General features: G+C 52.3%; 1 protein-coding gene across 1 annotated transcript in view; it reads right to left on the bottom strand.

Annotated features, from left to right (window-relative positions):
* Positions 1 to 382: 382 nt before the first annotated feature.
* KCNN3 (potassium calcium-activated channel subfamily N member 3) overlaps positions 383 to 19,986 on the bottom strand; it is a 46,968-nt gene continuing 27,364 nt past the window's right edge. Inside the window, exons 5-8 of the mRNA XM_088137240.1 lie at positions 14,567 to 14,677; positions 10,995 to 11,122; positions 10,602 to 10,671; positions 383 to 7,962 (exon numbers count right to left, since the gene is read on the bottom strand). Of these exons, the coding sequence (XP_087993366.1) occupies positions 7,666 to 7,962; positions 10,602 to 10,671; positions 10,995 to 11,122; positions 14,567 to 14,677 (606 nt within the window). The 3' untranslated portion in view covers positions 383 to 7,665. The remainder of the gene's footprint in view (positions 7,963 to 10,601; positions 10,672 to 10,994; positions 11,123 to 14,566; positions 14,678 to 19,986) is intronic.

Consider the following 19,986-nt stretch of genomic DNA (forward strand, 5'->3'; position numbering starts at 1 on the left):
GGGAAGGGAAGGGAAGGGAAGGGAAGGGAAGGGATGGGATGGGATGGGATGGGAAGGGAAGGGAAGGGAGGATGGAATGGGTCTCAATGAACAGGAGGAAGGAAGGAAGGAAGGAAGGAAGGAAGGGAGGGAGGGAGGGAGGGAGGGAGGGAGGGAGGAAGGAAGGAAGGAAGGAAGGAAGGAAGGGAAGGAAGGGAAGGGAAGGGAAGGGAAGGGAGGGAGGGAGGGAGGGGAGGAAGGAAGGAAGGAAGGAAGGAAGGGAAGGGAAGGGAAGGGAAGGGAAGGGAAGGGAAGGGAAGGGAAGGGAAGGGAAGGGAAGGGAAGGGAAGGGGAGGGGAGGGAGGGAGGGAGGAGAAAGAAAAGATGGGGAGGGAGGGAGGGAAAGGGAAGGAGGGAAGGAGAAAGAAAAGAGACAGAAGGAAGGACGGAAGGAAAGGAGGGAGGGGGAGGGAGGGAGGAAGGAAGGAAGGAAGGGAAAGGGAGGGAGGGAGGGAGGAGAAAGAAAAGATGGGGAGGGAGGGAGGGAGGGAAAGGGAAGGAGGGAAGGAGAAAGAAAAGAGACAGAAGGAAGGGAGGAAGGAAGGGAGGGAGGGAGGGAAAGGAAGGGAAAGGGAGGGAGGGAAGGAGGGAGGAAGGAAGGGAGGGAGGGAGGAAGGAGAAAGAAAAGATGGGGAGGGAGGGAGGGAAAGGGAAGGAGGGAAGGAGAAAGAAAAGAGACAGAAGGAAAGACGGAAGGAAAGGAGGGAGGGGGAGGGAGGAAGGAAGGAAGGAAGGGAAAGGGAGGGAGGGAGGGAGGAGAAAGAAAAGATGGGGAGGGAGGGAGGGAGGGAAAGGGAAGGAGGGAAGGAGAAAGAAAAGAGACAGAAGGAAGGGAGGGAGGGAGGAAGGAAGGAAGGACAAAAAAAGAGATGGGGAGGGAAAGGGAAGGAGGGAAGGAGGGAAGGAGAAAGAAAAGAGAAGGAAGGGAAGGGAAGGGAAGGGAAGGGAAGGGAAGGGAAGGGAAGGGAAGGAAGGAAGGAAGGAAGGAAGGAAGGAAGGAAGGAAGGAAGGAAGGAAGGAAGGAAGGAAGGAAGGAAGGATGGATCATGGCTTGTTTTCTCCACCATAGATCACAACTGGGGCAAACTGGTGGTTTGCAAAACTAGTGTCAACTTTTTGACACGCCGCTGGCTGACCTCCAATGCACAACTACAAGCAGAGGGCCCCGGCACCCAACTGAGTTCTGCAAAACGCGTCTGACAAATTCAGCAACAGGATCGGAATCGACCCCGTTCTTCCATCATGAGTCCTAAGCAACAGGCATCGACAGCGTGGCCTGAAGGAAGAACAGCCCTCATTTGGGGGCCCAGATATTGGGGCTTGTACACATTTATGCACAACCAGTTGCTAAATTTTCCATGCACTCTCCTACACACACCCCCTACAGAACCTGGCCACAGAAGCTGGGCCTTTCTCACCAACCCAACAGCTTCTCCAGAGCCTCCTTTCCTTGTGGATGGGGACAGAGGGGAGCATCTCCCTAGGAGAAGACATGAGTCAAACCCCACTGCGTTGGTAGAGCTAGGAGCAATGGGTAAAAACGTTCAAGGAGATGATTTGCACACAATGTTAGGGGGAACCAAAATTCCTAAGGGGACGAAAACCTCAGGGAGTCAACCTCCTGTAGCAAAAATGATGCAGCTGTTAATATACCCCCTCACTGAGCCACAACAATCTTCCAGCTGTTAGAATGGCAGACCTGGAGCTCTCTGTGTTTAAATGGCTGGACAGACTACAACGCCCCTGTTCCTCTTCTCACAAGCCTCTGGACCCCAGAAACAATCATGTGGGTTAGCAGGGAGAACTCCTCCCCTCTGCTTCTCTAAACCATCTCATCAGATCAAAAAAAGAAAAAGAAAAACGATTTGAAAGTTACGCCTCCTCCTCGCCCTCCTTTATAATATAGCAATATATTTCATAGGTAAAATAGACTATGGTTATGCTTTCCTTTAGTCATTGTAATTTTTTTCTTTTTTAAGGAAAAAAAGACGTGAGCCGTACAGAACTTTTCCTGCAATAACGCTCAATCTCCTAGGGATTGCAAGGAGCAGGGTCTCGATCTCGCTGCCAATCCGGCCTCTCTCGGATGGGAATTGGGGGGTCGAAATGTTGCTGGAACGGCGTTAGAAAAATAGCCACAGTGACGTCCATTTTTCTGTGTTATTCTTGAGACCAACGGTCCTGCTAGATGTCTTTCCGTCTCCGCCTTTCTTCTCTTTCTTCCCCCACAAATATTAGGAACGGTAGCTGTTTGCAGGCCCCGTTTGGCGTCCCCCAGAAATAGGGGAGCTGGAGGGATCGATGCAAGGATGGATCGCTAGAGCAGGAGACAAGGATCACTTTGGAAACGTGGAGGAATTTGGGAAATCCTCCTTTGCAAACGCGCCCTTGTGGTCATCCTTCGCAGATGGGGTCTTCCTGGGTCAGCGTCTTTCCAAAAGGCATCTTCTCTTCCCACCGGCTGGCTGGTCGATCCAGTTTTACACCAGACACAGAGATGGCTTGTTAAACAAGGTTTCCTTCAAGAAGAGATGGCCGCAGGGCAGAGCAGATGTACGCAGGGCCCAGAAGGGTGGTGCGCTAAGACTGTACCACGTCCGCCCGTCAGGAGGGGTGGGTGGACCACGGAGTGTCTCAGCTACTTGCCCACACGTCGTGGGCCGAAGGGGGATGTTCGAGCAGGAGATCCAAGGGGACAATTCCCCTCTCTCCAAGTGGTACAGTCCTAGCAAAACGGCATCAAGGCTCTTCCTTCTCAAGTAGAACGCATGTACCCCCCCCTCCCAAAAAAGGTAAGGCATTGTAGATTTACATATTTGGTGACAAGGAAAGCTTCTTGTAACAGGTTTCTTTTCAGCAGGAACATCTGGAGAACATTGTGAGAAAACTGTTCAACTGCTAATGCTTCCAATTTGTATTTCGCCTGACAGCTGCCTTGGAATTGCTGCTCTGTGCAATTCCCCAAAATGTTTTGCTGTGGTCTCTTTCTGGCTCCCCCCACGCCCCGGGGCCCTCTTCCTCCTCCCTTGCTCCCAGGCCTGAGATAACTTAACTGGTGTTTGCCAATTCTAAAAAGATGCAGGTCCTTGATGTTAGCCAACCTCATGGAAGGAAGGAGTCCACCCTACGATGGTTCAGGGCCCGTATTTTGCATTCAATTTCTGCCATCCTGCTCTCTGCCCTCAAAAAGCAAGGCCTCAATTGTCATCTCCTCTGAAGTCCTGCTCAGGAGGAATTTTTAGAAACCGAGGGTTTGCCTGGTCCCCTAGGGTGAGTAAAGGCCTTCCAGGTAAACAGCCGACAGACTTCCTTAAATTGGACAAAATAGAAAAAAGCATTTTCTCGTTGTTTTTTTTAAATGACCAGTTCCTTCAACAAGGGGGTAGGAAGTAAAGCAAAGAGGTGTGGGAAGGTCTCCAGACTAAGATATGAAGTGAAACGTTCTCAAGCTGTGAGTCACGCCATCGGCAGCTATGGGTTTGCTAGGGTCTATTTTGTGCTGAACCCTGATGCGCTTGGCTGAGGTTGGGCGTGGCGTGCTGTGTGTGGATCCAGACATTGTTTGTAAATTACGGTTTGTGGTTTAGCATATTCTGTAAGCCTACCCAATGGTGGTTGAATGAAACCAACCATGGCTTGGCCCAGTGACCGAAGCCTACCCAGTGATGGTTTAATTCAACCAACCATGGCTTGGCCCAGTGACCGAAGCCTACCCAGTGGTGGTTTCATTCAACCAACCATGGCTTGGCCCAGTGATGGAAGCCTACCCAATGGTGATTTCATTCAACCAACCATGGCTTGGCCCAGTGATGGAAGCCTACCCAGTGGTGGTTTCATTCAACCAACCATGGCTTGGCCCAGTAATGGAAGCCTACCCAATGGTGGTTGAATGAAACCAACCATGGCTTGGCTCAGTGATGGAAGCCTACCCAATGGTGGTTTCATTCAACCATGGCTTGGCCCAGTGACGGAAGCCTACCCAATGGTGGTTTCATTCAACCAACCATGGCTTGGCCCAGTGATGGAAGCCTACCCAATGGTGGTTTCATTCAACCAACCATGGCTTGGCCCAGTGATGGAAGCCTACCCAATGATGGTTTCATTCAACCAACCATGGCTTGGCCCAGTGATGGAAGCCTACCCAATGGTGGTTTCATTCAACCAATCATGGCTTGGCCCAACGAATGAAACCAATTTTTGTGTGAAAAACTAAGCTCTGAATTGGCTGGAGAGAAAGCAGGGGGTGGGATGAAAAGGGAGGGAGCGCTGACGAGAAAAAGAAGCACCATTTAACTCACCACATTCATGTCCTTTAGGCGTAAAGCTGGGAAGACAGAAATCACATTCATTGAAGAGGTAATCCCCTCTCCCCCAGGCCCTGGGTTAGGGAGCATGGCGGGCCCCTTTGGGGAATAGATGGGGTTGGTTACAATTTTACAGCTGTCCCTATTCATCTTCCATTCACGCTGCTGGTTATAAGGTTTTCAGTTGTTTTTAATAGGGTACATCACCCAGAGCCGTCCTGAAATAGAGACGCTTAGAAGTTGGACAATCAACAAGGGTCTTGTCGCTGTCCGAAGTGCTGAAAAGGAGCGACTGACATGCCATCTAAGGCACAATGTGGCCACCCTTATTTCCTTCTGTTTTATTCTCCTCTTTGGGGAAGGGTTCAGACACCTGCTCTTTCTGCTTTCCCCCCAAAAAGACTGGTGTGCCATGGCCAAAAATTAGAGGCGGGATTGGCTGGGTTTGACTCTCTCCTCTACTGCAATTTCCAGGTCACCCAGCAGCTTTGCTCTCTCTTTCCCCCCCGTTCTTCCCCTCCAAACTTTCCAAAATGCAAACCCTTTAAAACAGAGCAAGGAGCTGGAGGGAGGAACGCTCTCTGGAGAAGACAGGCAGAGCCACCCATATTTTAGGTTTGAAATGAAAACAGTCATCGCTGCAAAAAAAAAAAAAAAAAGGAGGGATTATACAGCAGGGCTCTACCTAACGCTTCTAAATACGGCACCTCCAGCCAAGAGGGGTAGTATTTCTGCCAATTATCACTGTAACCCAAAATAGCCAATCCGTGCCATATTATGGCCCAGGACAGGGACAAAAGACCCAAACGGCCTCGGGTTTTCTCGGGAAGGAGAAAACCCCCGTTTCTGAGCGGAGAGCTGGGGCGTGGAATGATTAAGCATCTATTTCTGGAAGTTGGCATCCAGCTGGGGGAACCAAGGCTAAAGTTGGTGCGGGCTTCGCCCAGCTTGGGAGAAATCTCAGCGGGTGCCCCTTCCAACCTCCCAAACGTGTGGGGCCAAACGATGCCACGCTGGGGAGCGGGGAGAGGAATTGCAACCGTGTCATCGGCATAGCAAATTGGGGCGGTGGGGTGGGGGGGAGAAGGGTGGATGTCAAAAGTATTTTTCCTGAAAGCTGCCCCAGTTTCTAAGCAACTCAAATTGCGTGGAACATGCCACCTACTACCGCTAGAAAACTGGCACTCTCCCCTCCTCGCTTCATCCTTTCTGTTTTTAAGCTGTTTGGAACGCCACACAGCTGCTGCTGGAAGGGAAGACGGGAGCAAAAAGAGGGGGGGGGAACGCTTTTTAAAAACGCACCGAAAAGAAAAGCAATGAGAGATTACAGGCTCTGGGATTTACTAGCAGTGACTTGCTGGCTTTTTGGCTCACAATGAATTTGCACAGTAGGGTGGCACGTTAATTAATAGCGCCCGGGCAATTACGCCGCTGCTTTGCTAGTTCAAAAAGACATTAAATGTCACCTGTTTGGCTTTTATTATCAGGAGAAACCAGTGTTCCTTGCAGGGTTTGCCAACTGCGCCAAGGACCCTCCCCCGGCTGAGCGCAGAGCCCTTGGACTTCCGCCAGCTCAAATATATTCCGTTTCTCTCGCTTGCTCTCTTTTTAATTAAAAAAATAATAATAATAATAATAGGGAGGAGGGGAGGAAGACAAGGATTAGATTGGTCAAAGACAGCCGGGTTCAGAAAAGAGCAGCGGTTGGAAGGAGCCGGGCTCCCTCGTTTTGCAAAACCAAACCTGTCCTCTTTTCTCCTGGCGGGGTAGTAACAGAGAAAGGGGAAGATGAAAACTGCAGTTGATATTGCAAAGGACGGCCATAAGCTAACTGCACAGGCTTTCTCTCGCAGGCGGGCAGAGTTTGCACGTTAACTCCCGGTAATGTGATGGCGGGGGGGATCCTGGGTACCCTGTTTTGACCTAAATGTCTGCCGTCGGCACAGAGATGGCGGACTTTGGGCGCATTTTCCGATTCAGACGTTGCAATCCCGAAGGCGCATTCCAGAGCCATTTCGAAGACGGTTCTCAGCCTTCCCGTGGGCCACGTACCCGTCACCGTCATCCACCGCCAAGGCCAGCTGCCTCCACAACGGATAGGTTTTATCCTCTGCCCTTCTCTCCCCAAACGCAGGACTCCAGGGGAAGCAGCATGGGGGGGACGGGGGGCAGGACCCAGATGAACGTCATGGAAAGGAGCCAAAACTTTGCAGAGGGAACCGATCCTTGAAAATCCAGGCAGCCTCTAATCTAGACTCCAGGGCCTCTTTGAGGAACCCCAACTGAGAAAGACGGTGAAGACGGTGAGCGATGCTAGGCTGTGGGGTTTCCAAGCGGCAGGCCTCGGGGGCCCATTTTCTTGCAAGTTCTCTCAGCCCAGGGAATCCAAAGGAATTCTGAATTCTTTGCTGGAACGTTCCTTCAGGGAAACACCGGGCACCCTCTGACTTTCGCCAGGAGGGATCTCACGCCCGACTCTTTGCCATCCTGTGCAGCCAACCCTGTGGACACCCCCCGGGAGCCCCTTCCATGATGCAGGATACTGGGTCCCCCCCCACTCACCCCATCCCACAGTCGAACTTCGCTCAGAAGTATCCAGTGCCACTTGTCGCTCTAGGAGAACACGCCGCGGCCACGTTGGACGGATCCCCAGGAAGGCCATCTCAGCGGTAGGGCATCACGTGGAAGGGGCCGGGGCGATGTCCCGCTCCCGGGCAGATGGAAAATGCAGAAATGATGAGCAACGGGAAGGGACGCTGCATCGCGTTCAGTTTGGCACCCAGCTTCCCTGCGGTGACATCCTCCGGCAAGAGGAAGGAAGGAAGGAAGGAAGGAAGGAAGGAAGGAAGGAAGGAAGGAAGGAAGGAAGGAAGGAAGGAAGGAAGGAAGGAAGGAAGGAAGGAAGGAAGGAAGGAAGGAAGGAAATTGGACAACCCCGTCGCCTGTGGCGTGGGATCCACACAGTGGATTGGTCCCCCATCCGGCTCCATCGTAGCGCTGCCCTTCGATTGGCTTGTTTTCATTTTGAAGACCTGAGATTGAACGTGGATTCTGATCGTCCACCAAACACTGCAGCGAGGGGGCTCTGCCGAAAAAGACCCCTCCCCTCCCTGCTCCACCCCAACCCCGCATAGGCACCAGAGCCGAGACCGTACCGTTCCGAGCCCCAGGCTGCCTGGGCGCCTGGGGTCCTCTGCTCCTTCGGGGGCTGGGTTCGAGTTTGTACGGGAACGGATCGAGCCCCGTGGCGGTCCATTCTGGCTTTTTCGCTTGCCTTCTGGTTTTTCTGTTTTGATTTCCGTTTTCCCCCCACGTGGCCAGTTCAACAACTGCTCGAGCTGGTATACGGGGTGGGGAAGGAGGTGGAACTGACCCCAAGGGGGCTGTCTGAGAGGGGCGTCTGGGAGGCCCCCACACCCATGCTCACCCCCCGGGTCTCAAGGATTGTGGCCAGGAGCTGCTGCTGCTGTTGGCGCAAGGTGTCCGTGATCAGCAGAGGCAAAGAGCTGAAATTGGTCGCCAACTGTTCCAGCTTGGACTCCAACCCGCCGAGCTGCTTCTCCAGGTCTTCGCTGCGGTCATTCAGCTCCGTGATGAGGTCGTACATGACGTTCTGCATCTGCCAAACGAAGCGTGGGGACTGAGATCATTTCTTTCCGCGACAGCCCCACCCCACCCCACCCCACCATTCCCTGCCTAGCCCAAAGATCCCCAGGGGGTTTCCCAGCCCCCAACTGCAGATGAGCAAACTGCCGAGTGAAAGAGGGGGAAAAAAAACCCTGTACAGGCAATCCTCATTTAGCGAGTGCCTTGGACAGCGGCCGTTCGCAGTTACGACGGCGATGGAAAGGTCACTTTGCAACCAATCCTCGCATTTATGACCTTCGCAGGTCTGTCAAGCAAAGGAAAGCTGAAGGAAGATCATCAGCCGTCGCGGTTTCACTTAGCGACCGCTCTGCTTAATGGCCGAGTTGCCGCTCCCCATTGTGCTCGCTAAACGAGAACAACCTGCATGTTAAACCATTAAAACAGCAATGACCATAAGCAGGAAGGAAGAGGCCCAGATTTTCACAAGGGAGAAGGCAAAACTAGGGTTAAGTGCTGGATGCTGGAAGAAAAATCAGTTTTCCCTATCATGAGGCATCGGGAGCGATTCTCCCCGATGATTTAATCTTTGCCCTAGTGCAGCGTTTCTCAACCTTGGCAACTGTAAGACATGTGGACTTCAACTCCCAGAATTCCCCCTTAACTAGCTAACCATCTTTCCTTCCCTCCCACAGGTATTTTAGCTATTTCTTTAAAGCAACATCTGGTCTGAGAAAAACAGGTTATTCTTCATTTGAAAGCAAAGGTTCTAGATCTCAGAAGCGCTCCCAAGAATCTGCTTGGAAACTGCCAGCAAGATCCAATGAAACCTTTCCAGGGAGCAAATATAAAAGCTTTTAAAAAATTACTCAGCTAATTGATATATAGGTCACAGCAGTCCAGCTTTCTTGCCAAAGAAATGCATTATCCCGAAGCATTAAAATATTTGGAAAGGTGCCTTTGTTTCTCAACGTAGGCAAGGCGAAAAAGAACATTAGCAAATGGCTGCACTTTTCTTTGCAGTCTTAAGGTCTAGAAACTTGACTTCTAATAAAATTACATCTTCCGCAGTGGCTGTTTGGGATCTGCCCTAATGACCGAGTCACAGTGAGAGAACAAAAAAGGGATGCAGTTGACCTGATTGCTTAAAAAGGGAATGCAGTTGACCTGAATCCTTAAAACATGAGGACCAGGAACTTGTTGCAACTGTTGGTGGGGTTGATTTTACTTTGCACAAATTTCTCTCTCTCTCTCTCTCTTTTAAAGAAAGGGACATTCCAACAGGTGAACCTGTTGTTTTAGGGGAACGAAGCAAAGAGAAGCAAAGGTCTTTTTTGGTGATATTTTTGAGCTGATTTCCCAGGACACCCCCAGCCTGTGATTGCATTCCTGCCTCCTTGTCCCAAACCCTCTGAATGCTGCAAAGCAGCAAACGAAAACCAGCGACGGGATGAGAAAGACAGGTGGATATTTTAGAAGGAAAGGGGAGGAATCACAATAATAATACCAACCATGAGAAGAAGGAAGGAAGGAAGGAAGGAAGGAAGGAAGGAAGGAAGGAAGGAAGGAAGGAAGGAAGGAAGGAAGGAAGGAAGGAAGGAAGGAAGGGAGGGAGGGAGGGAGGGAGGGAGGGAGGAGAAGGAGAAGGAGAAGGAGAAGGAGAAGGAAGGAAGGTAGGAAGGAAGGAAAGAGAAAGAGAAAGTGAAAGAGAAAGAGAAAGAGAAAGAGAAAGAGAAAGAGAAAGAGAAAGAGAAAGAGAAAGAGAAAGAGAAAGAGAAAGAGAAAGAGGGAAGGGAGGGAGGAAGGAAGGAAGGGAGGAAGAAAGGAAGGAAGGAAGGGAGAGAGAGAAGGGAGGGAGGGAGGGGGAGAGAGAGAGAGAGAGAGAGGGAGGAAGGAAGGAAGGAGGGAAGGAGGGAAGGGAAGGGAAGGGAAGGGAAGGGAAGGGAAGGGAAGGGAAGGGAAGGGAAGGGAAGAACGAAAGAAAGAAAGAGAAGGAGGAGAGAAAAAGAAGGAAGGAAGGCAGGTGGACAAAAAAGCAAAGCAAAGCAAAGCTGCGAAGACTCCTCTTCGGAACACGCCGTTGCACGGGGTCGAAGCCCCCCAAAGAGAACGCAAAGGCACCTTTTTTCCAAAGCGACGTACACTTGCACACCAACACCCCCCCCCGCCTTGAGCGTGTCGAGCCCCGCGAGAACCAGCCCTCCATCGCTTCTCTTCCTGGGTTGCCTGGCAACCCCGTGCCTGGGAAAGCCTGCCCAGAAGGGAAAGCGGCGAGACCGCCAGGCGCTGCCCCCCCCCTCCGCGCAAGGGAGAATTCCCCGCTTGCGGCTGGAGGGCAGGGAGACCCCTCGGAGACCCGGGGGCACCTCAGGGCAGGGCAGAGCGGGAGAGACGCCTTGGGGCCCACCCGGCAAGCTAGGGGATCCCCAGAGCTCCTCTAGACGGTCCCTTGGGCCGCGGCCTCCCGCTTTCTTTCGGACCGTCCTCTCCCGGGGATCGGGGAGTGGCGGTCCGAAGGATCCAGGGTGTTCTGATCGGCCAGCTTTTCTGGGGCAAAATGTCCCCCAAGTGGGGCTTCCCCCAGCCCAGCCACTAGGCAGGCCCCATCAGTCCCATCGCTTCAGGATGCCCCCCACCCAGCCTCCCCATCCTGGCCTTCGTCGGCAGAATTACCTTGGAGAGATCGACCAGCGTGTTGGCTTGGTCGCTCAGCTTCCTTTGCTCCATCTTCACACTCCTCAACCTAGAAAAAGCGACAAAACCACCAGAGGAGGCGTGAGACCCTCCCTCTCTTTCCCTCTCCGCCCCCAGTCCTCAGCCCCACGCTCTCTTCTCGCCCCGCCTGGAACAGCCCCACTGAGGACTAGAAACCTGGCCAGTCCCCCGTGATGAGACCCAGCGGAAAAGCGGAGGCCGGCAACGCAACCGACTCACAGCCCCTCGCAGAAGCCTGACCCGATGGGGGCAGAAAAACCCCAAATTGAACCCAGAGCCCAGTTCCTCCCCTCTCCCGAGACCCCAAAGCAAACATCACCGCCCGAGCCGAAGGAAAGGAGCGTGACTTACTGGTGGATGGCTTGGAGGAATTTCCTCTGGTGCTTCCGGATTTTGCCGTGGTCGATCTTCTTCAACAGCTTGGTATGTTTGTGAATGAGCCACGTTTCCCGAAGGACGTTGGCCGCGGCGTTCTTGATCTGCCGAAGCAAGCACAAAAACGTGGCCCCGTGGCTTCCCCTCGGGAGAGAATTCGAGCTCCCTTTCCAAGGGGGCAGCTGGCGGGCGTTTTAGACTACAACTCCCATCCGCGCCGGACGGGACGTGCGGGAAGGGTCATTCCAAACAGCTTAAAAGAACCGAAAAAAGGAGGAAACCGCCAACGCGAATCTCTCTTTGCGTGACATGTGGTCGCCTGACATCTTTGTCCCTACAGTAAGAAGCTTGGTTAATGTTTTTTTTTTAATCTTGGTTAGTTTCTTTCTGGTTTACCCAGGCTAATTTTTGTAGAAAGCCCCCGAACGAAGCCAGTAACTAAGTCCAGTGTTTCGTGCAAACAGCACACGGCATCTTGAGAGCAGAAGAGATCTGAGGTCAGCATTTCTCAACCTTGGCAAGTTGAAGATGGGTGGACTTCAACTCCCAGAATTCCCCGGGCCGGGGAATTCTGGGAGTTGAAGTCCACCCATCTTCAACTTGCCATGGTTGATAAAATACTGCCTTAGAAGATCATTCTCTCCACCCGGAGGCCTCCGTGCAAAAATCTGGTGATTCTGGCTGGCCTAATCCATGATGTAAGAGGCTGAAAAAACAAAGAATTTCACTCTTCCTCTCCCCAAAAGATCCAAGAAAAAAATAGGGAAATGCAAGCCCCCCCACCCCACCCCACTTTCCCCGTTCCTACAACACCCCCAGACCACATCTGCATTTCAGCAGCACAATATCCCCCTGTTGAAAACCAAACAAAATATTTCTGGAAAACCATACGAGCTTCGAGACCCTGGTTCAAAAGTGCAGGAAGAGACCCGACCTAAATGAAATAAATAAAATAAAATAAAATAAAATAAAATAAAATAAAATAAAATAAAATAAAATAAAATCCACCATGCTGGACATAGCAAATGTCTGGAGCCATTTCGACAAAGGAATGAGTCTTCTCTGCCCAGCAGGAAGATGCCAGGAGAAAAGAGGAGCAGCCCTGCGAAGGGGAGGCTAGGAAAACGTGTCATTGCCCAGCAGAAAAACAGGATTCTTTGAACAAACAGGCTCCGGATGAGTTGGCTTTCTTGGGAAAGGCGTGATTTGTGACTCAAGTGCCCAGAAGGGGAGAGAAAACCCACAGCACCCCCTCTGCTGCCTTGTCACCTGGCTTGGCAAATTTCTCCAAAAGACCAGACGCGGCTGTGCCTCTTCTCTCTGTAACCCCCCCCCAAAGTAAGGCTTCTCTTAAAAAAAAAAGGAAAGATCTCCCAGCTTCCCGTTCCGCCGAGACCATAAAGCGACCCCCGTTCGAATCGCGCTGCCGGAAAGGAAAACGCCAGGCTCAGCGGCAAGGCAGCTGCAGGGCTGACCACGGAGTAAAAATAAAGATAGAGGCTATTTTTAAATGTAGTCTCTTCTATTGGCTCTTCCACCCCGCTTTTGGATCATCCGTTCAGCTTGGGAACAGGGATCCAGAAGGGTTTGGATCCGATTGGGAATTCTGGCTCTAAAATAAGGGTCGGGCCCACCAGAATCTGGAGAGGTCCGTGCAGATGCTCTCACCAAATGGGTGCTGCGCGGAGACAAAGGGCTTGTCCATTCATAAAAGAACAGCCGCGGGCAAGAGCAATCTTAAACAGCAGAAGTTAACCGGAGAAGCCGCCGGTTGTTCCTGCCTCCTTTTAATTCCTCCCCCAGCTCCCTGGGGCTCTGTTCGTCCTTTGAAGTTTTTCTTTTCCTTTTTTTCCCAGATTTTTCTTTGCAAGAGCATCATTCCAAACCGAAGCGTTTTCATCCCCTCAAACAGGCTCCGAGGCTCACGCCGGGCTGAGAGGCGTTCTTGGAAATAAAAATGGCGCGGGAGGCTCCAGCGTTGTGTTGCAAAATGCCTGTTTCTCACAGGCAGAGCGGGGAGAGGAACGGAAAGGAATCTGCCGGGAAACCGGGCTGGCCGTGGCGGTTAGCTGGGAAGGCTCCAGGGAACCTCCATACTCAGGGGCAATCTATCTGACGGCTGGCCTTCCTCTAGCCTGGGGGAACAGGCTGAATCCCCAAACTCATCCAGCAGCGGGTGAACCGTCGTAGCCTAAACCGGCTATTTAGGGCCACGCGATCAGCGGGAACTACAGATCCCATCACCGCGCCCAGCAAGGCTTGCAGTTCTGGAAGGATGCGCCAATTTAGCTCCCATCCGTGGGATCAGCGCCCCCCCATGGGGTAGCACGAATCTGCGGGTGGGAGATCCAGCTGAAAACATCTGGTTGAAGGGAAGCGGATTGTTCCCACCGCGAAGTTGGACTCAGCTCTGGCTCCCATTTCTAGGTCTTGTTTGGCCAACGTGGTCTACGCCGCCTGGGATTCCACGCTGGCAAAGCCCTGGTTTAACCCTGGCTTGTTGCCCCGACCCCAGTGCGGTTCAATTCCCGCAACACGCCAAGCCACCAGCTGGGGAGCCCCAAAGCGTAGCAGGCAAATTCACTCAACGAACTAGGCCCCAACGCTAACCACACGGCAGCCGTCGCGCGCCCAACCTCAGCATATTAAGCTTTGATTAAAGACATCATCGTCGGAGATGGCTTCGTCCCCCCCATCAGAGCAGGGTCACCTCTGCGCCGGGTCTGGATCGCCTTTTAATTGAGTCCTTTTCTTTTTCCTTAATGGCAGGGCTCAGTAACGTTACATTTCTCGAGCGTTTCGTTTTAAGGGCGATTGCTTTTATCAAGCTGCCTGGATTATTTATGGACTGGGGCTCGCGGAGCCCCATCAGGAGGAAGAACCGTTTGAAAAGGGAACAAATATGAATAAATCATCAGGCGTGCCCCACCGGAGAACCGGGGAACCGAAAGTAGGACGGCTTGCAAAGCTACGCTTCTCCCCATTAATTGCAACCCGCCCTTGAAATTAAAAAAGATAAAAGGTTCCAGCCCTCAAGGTTTTGGAATCCAAACCAGGGAGCATTTAAGCTCATTGTGACAGATGGTCAGGAACGTCCTCCAGGACGTCCAAAGCCAACACTGAGAATCTTTGCATCGCAGAACGGAAGGAGGGAAAGGAACAGAGATCATCTAGTTCAGGGTTTCTCAGCCGTGGCGACCCGAAGGCTTGTGGACTTCAACTCCCAGAATTCCCCAGCCAGCATAAGTTTAATAAATCATCATTATGAGCAATTTATCTTAAATGCGCACTGCTGGGGAGCCACAGATGAAAAGGATCCCCCTTGTCCAGTCTGAAGTTCCTGCGTAACCCAGACGGCTGGAACTCATGGCCTAATTTTACCCTCCCCTTTTTTATGGGCAAAATAAACCGCGTTCGCGCTACAGGCCAAAGTGGGGCTAGCCGGCCGGTCCTTCCACGTGCTGGTGGGACCCCGGCGTTTGAAGCCAACCCGGTCGTGTCTTGGCACCCTCACCCGGTCGACGGGTTTGCCCGGCCCCTGTGCTTACCCGCTTGGTGAGCTGGGTGTCCATCATGAAGTTGTGGACGTGCTTCTCGGCCTTGGTGAGTTCCAGTTTCCGGGCCACCACGGCCACCACCAGGGCGGTGCAACCAGCCCCCTAAAACGGGGAGGAGAGGCCAAAATTCAGGATTAGCTCCAGAATCAATGCCAGCCAAGCAGGAAGGGATGTGTGCAGCTACAGCAAAGTTCCCCCGGTTCGCCGATAGATTTCCACCGTTGCCTGCTCCCCCTGCAAACGGGGACCCTCCTTTTCCCAGAATGCCCTCTGCTCGTCAATATGTTTTCCATTATTACCTGCTTCCCCTGCATACAGGGACCCATTTATTTTTCCCAGAATGCCCCCTGCTCGTCAATATGTTTTCCACTATTGCCTGCTTCCCCTGCATACAGGGACCCATTTATTTTTCCCAGAATGCCCTCTGCTCGTCAATATGTTTTCCACTATTGCCTGCTTCCCCTGCATACAGGGACCCATTTATTTTTCCCAGAATGCCCCCTGCTTATCAATAGATTTTCCGCCATTGCCTGCATCCCCTACTTACAGGGACCCTCCTTTTCCCAGAATGCCCTCTGCTCGTCAATATGTTTTCCACTATTGCTTGCTTCTCCTGCAAACAGGGACCCTCCTTTTCCCAGAATGCCCTCTGCTTGTCAATGTGTTTTCCGCCATTTCCTGCATCCCCTACTTACAGGGACCCATTTATTTTTCCCAGAATGCCCCCTGCTCGTCAATAGATTTTCCACTGTTGCCTGCTCCCCCTGCAAACAGGGACCCTCCTTTTCCCAGAATGCCCTCTGCTTGTCAATATGTTTTCCACGATTGCCTGCTCCCCCTACATAGGGACCCATTTATTTTTCCCAGAATCCACCCTGCTCATCAATAGATTTTCCGCCATTGCCTGTTTCCCCTGCATACAGGGATCTATTTTTTTTCTCTCTCAGACTCCACCCGGCTCTTCTGCATTGCTGTCAGCTCTCAGAGCAATTCTAAAATTAAGCAGAATGAAGGCAACAGGCCACTGTTCACTCAGGGCAGTGATTTCCAACGTGGGGAGCTTCCCAAGGGAAAAATGCCCGCTCCCAGAATTCTCAGCAATGGCCCGGCTGGCTAAGGAATTCTGGCATTGCCCAGATGGAAAAAGGCTGGTTTATTCCCCTTTGTATATTTCGCTTTTCAGCTCCCGTCTGCTTCAGGCTGAATAGGAAGAGACAAGAGATGAGTCGAGGTTCAATATGTTTAAAGGAGAACAGATCCAATTTGCAGTGACCGCGTATTTCCCCCTCTCCTCCCCATAATTAAAAGGAAAGTCCATTTCATTCTGGACCATCCAACTTTCCAGCTGGAGCTGCGCAGACGTAGAATCCCCACTTGAAATCTATTTCCACTTGTTTCTGGGGAAGCAGGGGGAAAGCCAGCAGACGAGGGAGCCTCATTCAGGGCATGTAGGGGTGCGACAGGCACCCTCCGCCGGGAAGAACCGTTCTGCTGCTTCCTTAGCTGCGACCGCCTCGACCAATCCTGCCAAACCAGCCGATCCTCCTCCAGAACACCCCAAAAAGAGAGAGGCTCCCGAGCACCAACTCATACAGGGGCACAGCGGCAGCCTTCTGGCGAGCGGACGCTTCCAAAGGGAACCAGTGCTTTGATCTGAAACGTGGCACAGACTTTTCATGGACTGACGGGGACATCTTTCCGGGCAGACTTTGAACCCCAGCATCTTTGGGGGCGCTGGGAAAAGCTCCAGCCATGGGGCACCAAGGAACATCCCCCCCCACCCCAAGAACATCCTGGGAGAGGCTCTCTCTCAGGTCTGCTTAGGGCTTTAAGCTTTCTCCCTAAAACCATGGTTTTGACCATCCGCTCCATCTCCCCCTCCTTTTGGGGGAGGGGGCCAATTCTTCTCCCCCCAGAAAAGGAACTTCCACGTTTGTGGCGCTTGTCCTTCCCCATCAACAGCCAGAGTTTAACTAGACAGGAAGGAAAATGGGGGATGAAATCTGCCCCCCCAGTCAAGACGCCAATCCGGATTATCCCGCCCGCTGTCCAAGGTGCTGAAACGCCACCCACCGCCCCGAGACGCATCCCTCTTGGCGGGGGGCTTATTTTAGTATTCACCTTCCTACCCAACAGTGCCAACATCCTTAAACAACAAGGCACGGTGTCCCCGCCCCGGGCTGAAATCTAGGAGTAGAATTTGCAACCTGGCGGATCCGTATTTCGTCTCCCCGATTCCAGGACCCCTTTCCACGGCTTCCACCGGCTGCCTCCCACGCCTGGCCGCTGCAACCCTCCCATAACCCATATTTCTTCTCGGGAATGGCACTCAAGGGCGTCGACAGCCCTCCGTGGGCTGCTCGTTCGCTGCTCATTTGAAAGGTTTATCGCGGCTTTCCCACCATTCCTGGCGGGCATCGTCCTCTGGTCTGTGCGGAGGCACGCTTCTGACTATTTTCTGGGCCAATTCCGCGTCGGCGATGAAGGGTGGGAGGCGGAGAACGAGGGACGCTCGTGAGCCCGGAGAATGAGAACCCTGAGAAAGAATAAAACCAAAGCGGATCGTTGCATTGATAGGATCCTCTCTCTTGACAGCAGCTGGCTCCGTGTCTTAAAGAACCGATCCCCGGATCGGAACACCAGAATCTCCTATGCACTCAAATATAGACTGCTCCTGGACGTGGAGGTTTTACCTGCATCAAGAGTCCTGCTATCATAGACCAGAAGCCCACGTAGATCCGTGGCCTGTTTCCAAAATGGCTCATGCCCTGGGTCTGATTTCTTGGAAGCCCTTGAAGTCATCCATATATTCCGTAACCTTCCCCAGTTTGGCAGCCTCTCCCTCCCCCCCGCAAGCTAGTGTGCAAAGACCGATTGCATCTGTCTAGAAAACTTAGTACAACGCCATTAATATTCCCCCCTGACACCGAGCCAAGGAAACGCACGAGTGAGCAAATGAGTTTTGAGCGAGTTTGTGTTTGGTTTTGAAAACCGCAACTCTTCCGACATGCACCCGGCCCCTCTAAGGGTGCCAGGCAGATGCACGCTCTGCCACGGCCCCCAGCTGCGGTCTATCGGCCCAGGTTCGATCATGCTACACGCCAGCGGCTGAAAATCACCCGCAAATCAGGGCCAGCGCGAAAGAAAATCGCAGCAAAAGCCGGGTTCCCTTGCATTCCAGAGCAAATCCACATAAAGGGAACGGAGTGTGTGTGTGTGTGTGCGCGCGCGTGTGTGCATGCGTGCACATCTCCCACCTCCCTCGCCTCCTTGCCAAGCAGCGTAAAGGAACTGACAAGATCATCTTTATCCAAATAATTATATCTCAGTCAAGACTGCCTGGGGCCGGGAATGGCATGTCTGAAATCACACCGACTTCCATACGGTCTCTTTCATGTTTGTCGTGGACTCCAGGCAGAATCTTGGAAACTCCTGGAGAAATTTCCCACCCTCGTAAACGGAAGAGGGGAGCCTCTGAAAGGTTTCCAATGTTTCTTCTTCCCAGCTTTTTTTTTTGGGTGGTTTTTGGTCTCCCAGGTGGGTGGCTGTTCACGATAAAGGACTCGCAGACCCCCTTCGCATCGGTGTTTTTTCACGTCTCACGTTTGTTCCAATCCTCTCCCATCAGAGTGGAAACGTGGGAGGGTGGGTGCGCTTTTCCAAGGGGTGGGTGAATGCCGATACGTGTGGACGTGCATGGAACTACTCCTTGGGGTACATCTACTCCAGACTGTGTCGATGAAAATAGAAGCCTTTTCTCCACCACCACCCCCCACTCTGAAGTTAAACCGAACCTGTCTCAGCATAACAGAATCTGTAATTAACAGACCAGGCTGATCTAAATTCTGGAGCATTCCTCTACGACCAATTCCACTGTCGTTTGGCATCCAAGCCTTCTCTCGTTCTGTCTCTCTTGCGCAGACCGACACATGCACGGGAAACGCCTGGTTGTTTAATATGCAAAAGGACTTTCGAAAGAGCCATTAAAGGGGGGGGGCAGGAAAGATTCCTGGAGGTGAGGGATGGGAGCCAGGGCTCTAAAAACAAAGAATGATCGAGCGCTGCCGTTTTTTTAAGCTCAGCAAACTGGAAAGGAATGGGATGCAGAGGGTTGGGGGAACAGAAACGGCGTGGGTCTAACTGGAAGACTCTAGTGCAAAGGGGTGGGGGAACCCCAGAGGGTTAACCACAGCTTCTCAATGCCTGAGCACACACTCTTTTCCCCAAGCCACACCTCTTGGTTCCTGTTCATCCCCCCAAGGTCACTGATGGATTTGTTTTACCACGCTCAGCCGTGCCCAGGACAAGGCCAGCAGAGGGAATGGGGTCCGTAAGGCGGAAATTCAATCAAAGTCAACGTCCTTTGGATTCAATGTCCTTTTTCTGGCTTCCTCCCCTGTTCAAACACAGGGCGCCCAGAAGGGTTCCCTCCGTCGCTCGGGTCGTTCATTTCGACTCTGGCCCGGCCTCCCGACATGGCAGGAAGATAGGAAACGCTAAAATCCTGTACCAACGCACCCATAATCTTGCTCCGACATGGGTTGGGGTTCTGGGTGGGTCCCCCTGATGCGGTTCTGCACATTGGGGGGAAATTCTGCGACTTGAGCGCTCTGTCGTCGATGCATCTCGCAAGCTCACGGCTCCATCCGAGCCTTTGCTGGGTCCACACCCTGAAATTGCACCCAGGTTTACGGCTTCTTTCTCCCCCCCGCCCGCCTCCCCAGCCCCACATTGCAGCTATGACTGGAGCAGCCATCGGTGTTCACCCCTGAGCAAATTATTGCCTCTTCTTCTCCTCACTCTGTTTCCAAATAGCAGGAACCGACTCAGCTGGAAAAACTTCTCCTTCTCTGTCTGAAATCGGATGATTTGCCAGCCACAGCAGGAAAGGAACCTTGATGTTAAAGGACTCATTTTCTGGATGAATGGCACCGAAAAGTCACTGCTTGTTACCGAAGTCCAACAGGATTTTCTCCCGGGCTCTGTTTGAGCTTTCCATCTTGTCAAGAACAGCCTGGTTATTTCTCATCAAGACAGTAGAGCTGTTTTTCCCCTAGTTGTCTAACCTGGCTGTTATTTATCATTTTAAGTATGCTGTTTTCATGCCAGGGAAGTGAAGCATTTTTGGCATCCCAAAAGCCACATTGTTCATTTCCAAAATTAAAAATCAAGAGTCTGGATACTTTGCCAGCCTTGTCCATCCTGGCAGGATCTGAGCTAGTAGGTTAAGATCAGGAGCAGGGAGTCGGTGGCTTGGCAGATGTTGAGCCACATTCCCAGCATCCTTCACTGCCAGATGACCTGGGTGGTGGCTGTTGGGAGTTGTAGTTCATCAACCTCTGGAGAGCCACTGCTAACCCCTTCCCAGGGCCCGTGAGACAGAATTAAGATTTGGCTGGCGAAACAATGAG

This window comes from Python bivittatus, unplaced genomic scaffold (assembly GCF_059951505.1).
Source record: "Python bivittatus isolate LINGU-HERP-01145 unplaced genomic scaffold, Pbiv_v1 ctg000180_np1212, whole genome shotgun sequence".
NCBI lineage: Eukaryota > Metazoa > Chordata > Lepidosauria > Squamata > Pythonidae > Python > Python bivittatus.